Here is a 14,240-nt window from a genome sequence, read left to right on the forward strand (position 1 = left end):
GTGCTTTGTTATAGTATTTCTTGGAAACAATGTGATTGGGAAATTGTATTGTTTTGGAAAGGGAAGAGGGCAGACCTCGGAGGATTGACATATGCAGAATAATGATCTTTTTCTCCACCCAAATTCCCTGAGTGTATTTATTTGCTGCCTTTGCAAAGCGTGCCTGGAGCCAAGCGGTGCACATGAGGAGCTGAGAAGCGCTGTTCTCTTGCCATGCTTTTGGTGCAGGAGGTCCATAGSCAGGAGTTTGCCAGAAGGCAGAGAACAGGGAAAGAACCAAAAAGAGACATGTTAGTACAAAGACTATTTTCTCTGGTCCCCATTTCTTCCCTTATTTCTTCCTAGCCAGGTGGACTAGGTGGACTTCTGGACAAGGTGGACATGTTGGCCAAGCCAGTATGAAACCCCATATAGCATTAGATCTTCAAAGACTTTTGCAACATACATAAACATGACTCTGGTACCTGTATAAATGCTAATTATGCTCAAAAGCAATTTATTGTGGATGGTGGAAGTGCTACATCTGTTAAAATCCCTGCCTGAAACTGCCGTAAATTTGGGGACCATATATACTAAGAGAAGGCAGCTCCCCTGGTGTGACCCAAAATACAGCTCACCCATACAGWGGAGAAAGCAAGAAGGTTTCTCTCCCTTCAGTTCCTTTACGTGTTTTTGTACTTGACGTATATTAATATCTTTACTTAACATTTCAAAAGCATCAAGGATATTAATAAACATTAAGCACTGGCTCAGGAATAATTTATACAAAGTGCAGTGATAGCAGATTCTGGCTGTGCTCACTGTTTTAAGGCATTTCTAATTGGGTGACGCACTCCCAGCAAAACCTCAACACAACCACAGGTTGTATCGCCAGAGGTGTCGGAGCCGAAATGCCACGTGGCACTTGGCAGTGATTCCCGGTGAGGAATCATCCTCACCCTGTCCCCTGAGTCCAGCAGGAAGGTTTTTGCCAGCTCTGGCTGCCTTTGGATAACATCATGGGGAGGAGGGATGCACTGCTGGAGAAGTGACCTTGGAGGGAAAAGCTTAAGAGTTAAACACAAGCTTAAGGACATCCAGGTTGAAATTTGCATTTTGGCCCCTGCTTTTTTTAAGAACAGACAAAAACAAATTCCTTCACTTGGGGGTAAGTTTGGGTGAATAATTTTTTACACTGAAGGTTATTCACAGTTCAATTGTTTCATCCCCAGGGGTAATTATTTCAGTTTTGGGTTAGGTCATATGAATCACAGGGATATTTTTTCTTCCTTCCAAATTGGATAGCGGATATTTAGAGTTGGAGACTACAATAACAAATAGCAAAGAAGGTCTATATGCTAAGTGTATTAAATCTGTAGAMTTTCTGCCCAAGATTTCCCAAATACCTGCTGGTGTCCCCAAATAACAAAAGTTGTGCCCTGCCAAAGCCTGACAAACCAAAGTCAACATTAATCTATATGAAAACATCTGCAAATCAAGTGCTCTTACACTGTTTGTTCAGCACTATAAAGTATATTAGCATTTCTTCCAGAAATAATAAAATCAAAACATCTACCCTCTGGAGGACCACTTAGCTACCTTATAAAATAAAACCACTTTGAGTTATGAAAGCATTACTAAGTGCTCACAAAAACAAGGGGCTCAGTCTTGTCATACCCAAGTYGGTGGCGAAATGCCCATTGGGTTGAGACGTAAAGCAAACGCAGCCGCTGGAGCAATGAGCTGTAATCTTCTTTAATCCATAGTATCAGCTGTTGACAGATATGCACCGGGTGATTAATAGGATGCTAAAGAAATGTTAACAAAGCAGTAGGGACTGAGAGGCTGTCATGAGAATTTCTTCATCCTGCTTGTGCATTCACCAGAGGCTCCGTCACTACGACACGCGACAGAGCACGTCTTCTCTCCAAACTCACTAGCAGGTCCAAGCCACGGTGTCGTCAGACTATTGGCAGCCGAGGGGTGGAAATGAAGCTGCTGCTCTGCTCTCCGCTGCTCCTGCTTAGAGAGCAGAGAAACACCCCAATGGGATCCGGCTGTCTCACGTTCTACAAACCTCCTTCACCRCCAAAACCTTCCTCGCTGTAGCTTGTGCTCTTCAAACACTTTTCTTGGAGTTTTTTTGTGTTGTTTTTATTGCTACTCAAATAAGCAAATAAAGGAAAAAAGAGCTGAAAGTTTATTTTTTATTGCAAAGACTATTTGCAGTGGTGATCGTTCTTCCTGTGAAGGTCCATGCAAGCCCCAGGATGTCTAGTATGACTCACTACTGAAACACAGAGGTGCKACTGGCCTTTGCTCTGATGCTGCTGCATGCAAAATGCACGGGCAAGGCTCATGCCTTGGGTCATCAGGACCAGCTTCATCAAAAGCCACTGCACATCACGCTTGCTCTTACCTAACATGCTTCCCACCACGAGGACCTCCCTCTGGGAAAGATCAGTCCTGCACCTAGCAAGGACTCTCAGCTTAATATTTCCGAGGAATCAATTCTAAAATACATGTCATTTCCAAGAAACTGGAAGGCTGGGCTTGGGGCATAAGCATGCCTTTAGTTATCCTGGGAAAACCTCTGCACTTTCCTAAGAATAAGCCTGTGGGAACCGCTCTGCCACGTCTATCTTCTGCCTTACACTTATTCCCTGGAGTGACRGAGACGGTTTTGCAGTGCTGTCTTACTCAAGAACTAGCACTACAAATCCCAAGACTGCGGGGCAAACCTTAGTATCTTAAAGAATACTACTTAATATGGATCCTATATGACTCATGACWAATGCAGACTTCCCCATAGATCTGTGAATCTATTTGATACCCTTATCCAAAGTTTTTCTACATTCTCCGTACAAGCCTTGACAGATTTCTGCAGGCAAAGATCTAAGAAAATAAAATGCCCAGGGTCYGTGTTTTTATGTTTTGATCCCTGATTGAGATTAGTTTTAATCTTTTCAGTACACACTCCAGGATTTTACTGAGCTTGTTATTTCATGGGATTATTCAGAAATAGGCCATGACATTTTCCAGTTCCTACTCCACCTTCCTCTCCAGGCGGGGAAGACTTAATATCCATTGCAGCAGCAAAACATTTAGCCCCATAGATTGAATACAGATCCACTAAAAAGCAAACTATCCTTCCCTCCTTTAACATAGAAAAGAATAGGAGGGATGTGCTATGGATGCCTTCTTCCAGCTTGCTGCTTTTCCATGCGACCTCCCAAGCATCTTGGGATGCAGAGTGAATCCACTGGCCACGGCAGCTTTCTTGTGGCTGCCCAAACCCTGCCTGGCCTGATGGGAATGACCATGTGTTTGGAAAAGCACATCGAAGAGCTGATAAGTGACATGCTAATGCAAGACCACATATATAAATAGATGTAATAAGCACTGGGGCACTTTGAGTACTGTTCGCTCCAGGTGGGCACACACAATTTCTCTTAAATGGCCTTCTTTCCGAGAATCAGACCGAAAATTACAGTTAAACCATTAAATATCAGGGCGGGGGGGGTGTTTATTTTTTTGTTTCTTTCCTTTTTTAAAGGGATTCACTCTTTCATCTTCCTCAGTTGTCACTAACTGGGTTGTCTAGTGTCACTCACCAGCTTGTGCGCTTTGAAGTGCTCCCTCTTCTTTGAGCACAGTGCATTGATTTGCCATGGTGCAAACGGTTCTGCCAAATAGCTGCTTCCTGGAAACACAGCTCTCCAGCCAGGAAACTCCAACGTCTGGAGAGAGGGAGGGGGTGAAAAATCTACCTGCTGTTTTAGTTGGTGAAGATTCTCGGATTTGGACCTTCCCATGTCTGCAGGYGTTATTAGGTAGATGTTTTTCTGATGGTCTTTGAAGCTAGAAAACTAAGCCTGATATCTGATATGTTTTGATTATCCTTTAAATCTACAGGAGAGAGAGAAATGAAGAGAGAGCAAGAGCAAGATATCACTAATATAGAGAAATAAAGTACAGCAATTATTCATGGAAGAGCACTCAATGACAGCAGCAACAAGAGACCTTCCTCCAGCCAGGCTTATATTCCCTTCCCTGAGCTGGGAGCAAGTGTAGAGAATAAAAAACAATATAGATCAAAATGAAGAAAAGATTGTGCAAGGCCATGGGGTGCTCTGAAGGAGGCCACYACCTTCTCGGCTGGCAGTGTTGCACCCTTGGCAATGACCTCACACAGACACGTGGACATGGGCCAGGCGATTTTGGCAGGACCTCAAAGACCGGTGGCATGGGATGTTTTGAAATAAATTGTGCTGAGTTCATGATGCTGGGGCAAATTTCAGCTTTCAGGGTGCGTGAGGCCCTGGTCCCCTCAGGCAGGGCAGGATGCATGGACAGGCAGACAGCGGGATGGCCCCAGAGGTACAGCGCAAACTGCAGCATCCCTCTCTCCGTGGCGAAGAGCCGCGGTGCTGCTGCCGAGCTGGTTAACGCAGAGCGGGGCACCTGGCCCGGCCTTGCCAGCGTTTTGCCCTTGTTCGTGAAGCGGAGCCTCGACCAAGCGCCGCGCGGCCCGAGCAGCTCGGGAGAGAGAAAAACCACCCGCCTTGTGCCCTGCGACAGGCACTGCCTGGGAATGCGGGGTGTTGTAAAGGTTAAGGCTGCTCTGCTTGCCCATAAATTAGCAAGCCCGATGTGCAGTTATTAAAGTATTCAGCCTGGAAGCTTWGGTCTAAGTGTTGACCACAATGACCTTCCTAGACAAGCAGGTGAAAACCTTTGTAGCATAGAGCAATTTCTTTAGGATATCTGTTCTCATTAGAGAATTGTAGAAATTTGTATTAAGTTCTCAGTTAATTCTAGTTCTTCTTAGGCCTCGACCTTGTCTTCCTCGCTTAAAATAAATTCCTACCATTTCCATAAAAGGGTATTTTGCATTTCTTTGTTTTTAACTAAAAATCTTCTTTGTTCTTTCACTTTCTTTAAAGGCCATAAGAACAAGAGGGGAACATCTTGGTTTAAAATTACTTTTATTTTACATGGAGAGAAAAGAGTAGTAGGAAAATAACAAAAATAATACCTGCCTGAAAGAGCACAGGGTAAGCATAACCCTGGAGTCCAGCAATGCTGCAGACAGAAGCAGGGTCTGCAGGCCCCTCTCAGGCCTTTTTATCCCCCCTTTTCCTTGGGACCAGCTGCAAAACAACTGCAGGTCTGTGCAGCAAGTAGCCATAAAAACACGGCTGTGGCAATGGAGAATGCCATGTGTAGGGAGAGAACTGGAAATCCCAGTGTGAAAACCATCAATAATGCATATACCATTAAAAAATATCTCCCTGTGGACTCCTTCCTTCTGAGAAGCTACTCTGCTCCCTGGATGGCAGAGTGATGGACCAGGACTTCCCCAGAGGGTACGGAGGGTCTGTCCATGACACACGGTCGTGTCATGGGCTCCCAACAGGAAACACAGAAGGCCAACCCATACCTTGCAGATCTCCTAAGGCTGRACTAAATATCTGGGGTGAAATCTTGGTCCCGTTGACTGGGGAGACAAAGAGCTCAACCACAGTATTGAGTCCGGCTGCATCCATCCTGGCTGCGAGTAGGAGGCTGCAAGCTGAACCTCTTTCCCACCTACCTCCTCTCAAATGTTGTCAGTTGCCTCCTTTCTACACTAACCCCTACTAGGACAGAGCGCTGCCTCTACACCCACCCCAGTTTGTCTTCTGCAGCTAGCCCAACCCCTAGGATTCAACTACGATCATACTGAGGTTGTTGTTGAGGATAATCCTCCCATCCTTCCTGCTGCTGCATTCAGGCTGGCAGAGAGCCTCTTGGAGACACTTCTTCAGGTCCATGGGTGCAGTGCCCAGGAAGTTTTTCGTCCCTGTTAGGAAATCTATCATGTGGCCTCCAACCGGATCCCCCTCGATAAAGCACTCCGTGATGTCCCAGTCAGACGGGAACTCATAAACTTGGTATTCAACCCCGAATCTCTTCAAAATATCCTCGATGTCACTGGAGGTAACGTAGTGGCCACTGTCAGTTAAAGGCAAGCAGTGTCTGTACTTCTTCCATAAGGTGGCCCATCCACTACTCTCTGTTAGACACAGCAGAAGGAAAGGTTAATTTTTCAAAACTAAGGCAGGAAAGGTCCAGCTAATGCAAGTGCTACATTGGTTTGAAATGTTCCTGCGCCACTGGCACAGATCTTGACAGAAGTAGGAGAACAGCTTTTCCCTTTCTTGGATCTACTTTTAAACATCCCTGACTGGGCAGAAGTAAAACTGGGGTCTCTCTCAACTCTCCTCCCACACTTCTCCTAGCTGTTTAGAGGTGGCTGTTGCAAGGGGAGATGCACCAACAGGGGTTCTCATGGCACTCATCTTTGGACAGGTCATTGTGACCATGTCTTGCCTCACTTTTGTGGCATCCTGCAGGACACATGCCGAGAAAAGCAGCCTGGCACCATGTGAACATTGCCTGACAGACACTGCAGCGTAACAGCAACTGGAGTGACAACAGCTCAGTTGTCCTGGAGTCCTGCTGCTCACCATGGGAGCCCAACAGTGGCTGCATCCTGCTGTCATTGAAGCCAGTGACAACATCTCTGCTGTCTTCAAAGAGGGCAGGATTAAGTCTCGCTCATTAATAATCTCAATTCTCTCTAGCCATTAATTTCACAACAGGAGGCCACTGTGAGCTAAGTGGCAACACATCCATCCACATCACATCCAGGGAAGCAAGAACATGTAGGTTATGCATAAGCAGTCCCATCAGATACTGATGTCCAAGAGATTAAGCATAAGATTGCATGTTCCCTACAAAATACAGTATCTGTTTTATTTAATTACTACAGGAAAAAAACTGCTACCTAAATCCCAAGATAAATATTGGTGGTTCTCATATTTCAAAGTATTTAAAAAAAAAAAAAAAAAAAGTAAAAGTCAAAAGCCCTTCTTACCTGACAAAATTATGATCAGGAGTTTACCATGATGGTCTAGGCAGCTGTGGAAAAACTTGATTGTATTAGGAATGTCTTCAACACGGTACAGCATCTGCAAGTGACAGTTACRTACAGCCATTATTCTAACTCTGCAGAGCAACGGGTCTGCAAAGGCTTAGATTCTTTATCTTCCTATCTGTGCTGCTTTAAAATGCTTTCCTCATTCCCAAGCAAGGAGATTAATGTATGGTTTAACCTGTACGGAGAAACATTRTGGAGGGCTTGAAGAAGGAAAAAGAAAAAAAGGACTAAGAAAAGGTGTTCTGATTCAAACTGATAACCAGAAGCAGGAAGATGGTGTTGAACTGAGTGAAGTATCTTTCTGCTGTCTGGAAAAGACAATTTCTGTGTAGAGATACCAATCCAATCAGAGACACACATATCCAATCTAGTCCAATTAAACCAAAATGTTATTTTATTTTTTTTCTTTTTGCAGCAGCAAAGGATAGTTGTTGGCCTCTGTGTCACCTTGGATTGCCTGGTGTCACCAGACAATCTCTGTTCCTGATCAAGGAGCCAAACAGCCATGCACAGCATCCACATTTGCCCCTACCAGCCTCAGCCCTGATGGGTTTGGTGCTTGCACCACTGCTAGAGCAATGACCACTCGCTGCAGAGCTGTGTGCCTCCCTGTTCTCCCCAGCTTGGAGCATGTAGTACAGGGAACATTTGAAGTTAATACTGCYATGTTGCTAATATTTGTAAAATATTTGTGTTGCTAAAGCATCATCTAAATCCTATGAATCACCTCCTGCATTACCTGAATCATATGGATAAAGTCAAACTTCTTCTGTGTGCTCTTCTCCATCACCTGTTGTTCATACTGGGAGGAAGTGAGCTGGTGCCAAACAAAAGAGACCCTCTGGAGATCGGGAGCTTGATTAACCAACTCTGCTCAGAAGCAGAAGAAAAACAGGATTTGTGACAAACCAGCAGGAAAAGCTCTTCATCCACATTGGCAGTCCTCACTACACACCAGGCACATGCACTCCAGGGTACCTCACCTTTGTATGCTGCCACGTGCTGTGGGTTGGGCTCTATGATTTCTGTGTTAACGAAGACCCCTGGGTGTTCAGCCTGCAGGATCCTGATCATCTTCAAATCCTGCTCGCCTATTTAATAAACAGAAATCCATTACGTAAAAGAGGATGGGAGTGGTGCTAGGARAACTCGCATGGTACCACACCTGGTATTAGGAGATCCTCAGAGCAGAAGTGATACCCTTTTTACCTTGGGACTTGTATGGTGATATCTAAGACCCTAATAGTCTTGCTTGGAGAATATATTTCCTGATAAGTCTGAGGAGGAGATAAGCAATAGTAGGGAAAATTCACAGTGTCAACACTCATTTGAGTTCTAGGACAAACAGGTCAAAATAATCAAAGATTAACCTAGTATTAATCAGAAAATGTTAGTCTTCTAACGAATTCMAGTTAAACTGCACAAATTCTGTCCACTCAGTTGGAGGCTCAAGGTGCCCATAACCAGGTATGGGATATTCGATGTGTGGGAATTGTTGCAGGGTACCAGGTCTTTCTTCCTTGGGGCCACAGTRCACACAGTCTCTGCTGTCAGCATCTACTAATCAGCTGTCTGGGAGCAAGGAATAGTGACTGTGACATCCAACTGTGCTCTGAGCTCCAGAGAAGTCAAGCATTAGTCTGCGTTTCCGTCCTACCAAACCTACAGCCTTTGCCTTTGACAGACAGCAAACTGTCTCYATCAGATTGGTCCTGATACACCAAGTCCCTCTGGTTCACTAGGAACTACGGACCCACTTGAACAGCCCTCTGATGAATTGCAGTCAGTAGCTCCTGCTGGGATCTAAATATAGTCCTGCCCTGTCAGGTATCACTTGGAGAAGTCCTGAAATGAGATACGGAAGCTTCCATATCCTTTCAGCAGACATATCACAACGAGAATTAGCCATCATTGCAGTAAACAGAATGCAAGGAAAAAAGAATTGGCCACGGCAGCACTCTATCAAGGTAAAAGGAAGGACAGGGGCTTTGAAACTGGAGAGAAACACAGAGGAGCCTTCAGGTGTGGCAGCTGCTGCAGGAAGGGGGAATCTTCCCGGGCTGTCCAAAGGCGTGAGGAAAGTGGTCACAGCGACCCCAGCTGAAGGCTAGTGCACAGACCAACATGGGGGTGTTCAGGGAGGGACATCGCAGTGGAAAATACCTTAGTTTTGCACCCAGGACTCCATCAGAGCAAGCTCCTRCTCTGAAACACGGGATTTCCCATGTGCTTTTGGTGACGCCTCAGGAAGGGTCATGCCAGGGCCAGGTGCCCGGGGGCTGCTGGCACGGTAGCAGCGTGGGACAAAAATAAACCTAAGGAGACACAGCAAAAAGGACCTGCCATGACCCTTCCTGGGGCTGGCCGGGATCCCAGCAGGCTGCCACGTGCGCTGGCAGCTGGGCGCCTGGGAAATCCCATTCACGCCTCTGGCAGCCAGCAACCCTTTCAAATCCCTTGGGAAAAGCCAGCAAGCGGCCGGCCGTATCCTGACGGTGTCACCCACTAGGACAAAAAAAAAAAAAAAATGTGGGAAATGAGAGCAGATCCCTTCTACAAACAGGCAGCCRGTGTTGGTGTGGAGCAACGGCTGAGGAGCACGTGCCAACTACGGGAAAGTGTGGGGTGCAAGGGGATGGGTGAGCTGGATGGGAGGCACTCCCCGTTGATACTTCATTCTGCTGAAACCCATTTTTGGGGGGAGTTCTGTGAAATCAGATTCCAAGCATGAAAATTTCAGGGATCGCACGTAACCTATTGTTCAACACCCAACTAACTGCAGGACCCAGCTGCAGGAGTTCAGCTATTCCTGCCCTGGGCACTGCCATGCCACCCAGGAGCAGGAGAGCTCCTTCATTTCTGCAACAGAACTGTTTTGGAGGAGAAAGAATGGGGACTGCACAAAAAGTTTTCTTGAATCAGACTTAATTTCCATTTTATCTTACTTCTGGTTTATATTACCTAATGCAAATGGTGTATACTTGAGAACCAAAGGATTTTTTTCTTTCTCTCTTTCTCATATGCTCCAGCATAGCCCCAGCTGGGGAGAACAATTTAATACTACTTTTCTTTTACTCAGGAAAGTAAGGAAACAAAYGAAAACCATATTACTTTCACTTGAAAGTATTAATGCTCACAATTCAGTGGAACATTTTTAAAAGCAAAAGACAAATCTAGTTAGACAAATCTAACTGCAGTTTCTTTCCTCTGCTTTTTATTTCCTGCCTCCCAATGTCCTAGAAGAAAAGTCAGTCGTTTTACCACTTAAAAAAATATATATATAGCATTTAAAGCAGCTTTTAAAACATTGCTTCCAAGTGACTGTTTCTCTGTGGGGGGAAAAATCATTTGCATTTAAGCCCCATTTATCACTGGGAAAAAAAGAAGAATAAAAAAGCAGTAAAAAAGCAGCACATCTTGCAAGTGACCCTGGCCCATGCAAGGGGCAGTCACCTCCCCAGGTCTGCTTGCTTGGAGCTCAAAAGGGTAGGCCAATCTTGGCCTCTAGGATGGCAATGAGAACGAGAGAGATGGGCCAAGACCCCATCTCTTGGGTCGGGTATTTGGGTGGGATCTGTTTGGGTGGAATAAATGTCCGTAATGTTCCTAAATTTTTCTGTGGAGTTTTGCAGATGCCCTTTTCTCCCTTGGAGCAGGAGCCTGCTCTGGGACATATAGACTCAGGAGAGAGTCATCAAGAGACATAGCCTAAGCTAAGACCATCACGTTGACCTTGCTTGGACAGGGCCAGTCCATGCTGGAGAAACGGGAGCAGCAGGGAAGAGAGGATCGCCTAGCCCCAGCTTGGGAACCCCGCTTGGAACATCTCTGCTCCAGCAGGGATTTTGTCTTTTAACACCTCGGCAGCACTTTCTGCAGCAGCTGGATCCACACGGTTCCCCCATCCTCTTACCTGTGCCACTGCCAACTCCCAGGACGTTCAGGGTGGATTTCCCATTGCCCAGCCTGAAATTACACGTAGACACAGCATGTTGCTTAACTGCACCGTTTCATACAATTCTATGCTTTAATTCTGCTTTAATTCTCTAACCTAGATACTTAACTGAGACTTGCTGTGCACATTGCCTAGAAATCTGAGCATCCCATATAACTGCGTGTGGGGAGGCCAGGCCCAACACTAGCAGAGTCCTTTTTCAAAGTACAGTAGACACATATATATGTACATATATATATACAATAGGCAAACATAACACTGCCCTTGCTGTGTCAGGGGGCTTTCTACAAGCCAAGGTTGGGCCACGTTTGTGCTTCCTGTAGTGCATGGACCTCACTTTACTCTTGCTGCACAAAAGCAGTGATTCCACAGGAGGGAAGAGGGCCATAAAGCCTGGAGGCTGGGAGCTGGTCGAGGAGCCTTGGCCTCGACACAGAGTGGAGACCAGGGGTTCTTGCCTACATATTTTTTTCTCACTGTGGGAAATGTAGTAACACGAAAAATTGCTCAGTCTGGAAAGGGTTTTGAATCTAGGGGGTTTTAAAGCTATCTGGAGGCATCCAGGCATAGTGCATTACATCTCTACTTCCCCAACGTGGTTTATCATTTGATACTTAAGCAATGCAAATCAACTTAGAAGAGAAATAAGGAGGCCTTAGGGGACTGGGGAAACGAAGAATTAGTCACTGGAAGAGAATTAGAGATGCAATACTGATGTGTGAGGAAGTCCCCAAAGCAGGAAGAGAGCACAYGAGAGAGATTTCTTTTGAAAAAGCTTTAACCCTTGGAAAATCAGCTAATGAAAGGAGATGGACATGAAAATGAGGTCTTGATTCTTTTCCTAATAAAAGCTGAGAGGCGGCACGGTGGATTAATTGAAATGTCTTCTGGCTGCATTAAATCTAACACTCCCTTAAGGGAGGTTCCCTTAAGTCTCCTTAAGGGACCCAAAATGGAAGCGCATTAAAAGTTTGTTCATCCGTCAGAAATCTCTTTGCATCTTTGCTGAGCTTCCCACTCAGCATCTCACTGTTCCTCCCCGTTTGTTGGCACGTCTCCTTACCCAGCCATGATGTGGGGCATTGCTTGCTCGTTGAATGCCTCCATGCACTGGTGCTCTGTAGAGTGCTCCAGAAACACCTTGAAGGCCTCCACGTACTCCTCAGACGTRAGACTTCTCATGGGAGCCACTGCGTATAGCTCTTGAGAAATAAGAATTGTGCATTAGCAGCTACAAGGCAAGTGCAGAATCCAGTCCCTTATAGGAAACCATTGCCAAGAGGATGAATGTGCCCAGAGCCCCAGTAAACACCCCACAGCCTCTACACACCTCATGGTTGGGAAATTGCTCTCAGGTGCACTTTGACATCAACGCACTTGTTGATGCCATATTTTCTATAAGTCTCACTGTAGAAAGTTGCCCTGAATTTCCTGAAGCTGCCAAGCTGAGGGCACTTGGGTTGCAGAAAGGGCAAGGTGGAGCTAAAGCAGTTCAGCTGAACGGGGAGTCTCCATCGGGAAAAAGCACTGTGCCAATCTCCCTGCCTTCAGTTGCAGTCCTGGCTCAGCTGTGGAATCTCTTGGCCTCTGCAAATGAGCAGACAGGCCATTTCATGGCAGACAGAGTTGAAACGGTTGCCAAAAGATCCTGGAATGGCCTGGCATGCTTCTCTCGCAGGACAGCAGATCCAACAGCAGGCAGACACTGCAAGGARCAGGCTTGTGCTTGAAGGACAGCACCTGGCACGACATCTTCATCCTTTTTTTTATCTTATTAGGACTTGCCTATTGGTCATCTGCATTTAACGTTACATCTAATAGGAAAATCTTGTATTAGGCCTCAAAAAAGAAAAGGATGTCTYACACGGGGTTGTGTAATCTTAAAACGGTCACCCAAGGTCTTTCCTAAACCACATGTCATAAGTAACTGTGTGGCTGGYAATGTGAATGGAGGTTCTCCAGCCAGCTATTTCAACCCTCAGCATCCTCGCAGCAGGCTGAAGGAGTCTTTACTTCTGTGGATATAGTAAATATTTCAAAATCTCTCCTCAACACATTGAAAATATACCCTAAAATAAACCTGAAATCACCTGGATTGCAGTCAAGGTAGATTTTTTTAAAGAAAAACAACCTTTAATTCTAACAAAACTAAGACATATTTGGTGGGTGGTGGGGTTTTTTGTTTGTTTGTTTTTTTCTCCCCAATACCTGAATCATGTGGAGTTGTCAGAATCTCTGCTTCAATGTTCATGCTGTGGAACCTGTTCCTGGAAGGGAAGAATCACATTTCAATTATTTGAGGGCTTTTTGAAGCTGCATTGAGAATGCAGAACAAAACAAAGATATCCCTCACTTGATAATCAACATTATTTGTGTTCTTCTATTATCACAGAAGAAAATCAAAACTTCTTAGTCAGAACTGCTTGTCCACGAACAGTAACATGGGACTTGCCATTGCTCAGGTAGCTGTTGGTGCATCATGGAAGATGATACAATCCATAGGACTGAAAGGGCAAGAGGTGAACATGTCATTTGCCCATGAATGAAATGTTTTTGTTTTTGTTTTTTTTTTCTGGTCAGAAACCCTGTTTTTCTCTGCCAAGGAAAAATTTCTGACATAAGCAAGAATAGAGTCCAGAGATATAAATGAAAAAATGTCATCATAAAGTTTTAAGATATATATATATCACGACTGAGATGCACACAACATATCATAAGAGGCAGCACAGAAGTGACCACAGGTAATGCATTGCTTGGGTTAGGGATGGCAGGGAAAGCCTAAGTTGTCCCAGAAGCACTTGGAGAAGTTGGGGTGCTGCCTGAAGACTGCATGAACCAGTGACATCCAAAATCCTTGATCAAATAACATTGGAAGAGCTTCTCCAACTCTCAAGGGGTCAGAGAGCCTAATTCTTCCAGTCTAACCTCAAATCTCTTGGCAAAATTCCACATTTCAGCAGCACTAAGCCTGAACACAGGCTCTCCCTACAAGCTCTGATTTGGCTGYAGACCAGTCCCTCAAATTTCCACTCGACCCTTCAATCTCTTCCTTACCTGGCTCTCAAAACAGAGGACTACTCTGTGCTCTGAGATGGACACACCGAGCAAGATGCTTTTCAGAAGAAACCTGGCACTTGGATGCTGTGGGGTAGCACCGCTTTCCTCCCACGAAAAGCAGGGAGCCTGAGGGATACAGGCTCCAGTTCTGACCAGTCAGATGTCTCCAGCCATCCCAGGAGAAGTGCCAGACAGCTTGGACAGCCTGTACACTATGAGCATGAAGGATGCCAAGTTAACTTTTCCAGCAAAGACTCACGGCAT

At 45.4% G+C, this 14,240-nt stretch overlaps 1 protein-coding gene across 1 annotated transcript; it reads right to left on the minus strand.

The window, feature by feature from the left end:
• Window positions 1-5,020: 5,020 nt before the first annotated feature.
• LOC112948592 (carnosine N-methyltransferase 2-like) lies at window positions 5,021-14,240 on the minus strand. The gene is made up of 8 exons (XM_026040859.1): window positions 14,236-14,240; window positions 13,128-13,186; window positions 11,983-12,121; window positions 10,878-10,930; window positions 7,948-8,055; window positions 7,704-7,834; window positions 6,902-6,995; window positions 5,021-6,037 (listed from the first exon to the last, which is right to left on the minus strand). Exons 1-8 carry the CDS (start codon window positions 14,238-14,240, stop codon window positions 5,682-5,684), a joined length of 945 nt encoding a protein of 314 aa, XP_025896644.1. The 3' UTR covers window positions 5,021-5,681.

Source organism: Nothoprocta perdicaria, unplaced genomic scaffold (assembly GCF_003342845.1).
Source record: "Nothoprocta perdicaria isolate Ctin4 unplaced genomic scaffold, notPer1 scaffold_27, whole genome shotgun sequence".
In the NCBI taxonomy this organism is placed as follows: Eukaryota; Metazoa; Chordata; class Aves; order Tinamiformes; family Tinamidae; genus Nothoprocta; species Nothoprocta perdicaria.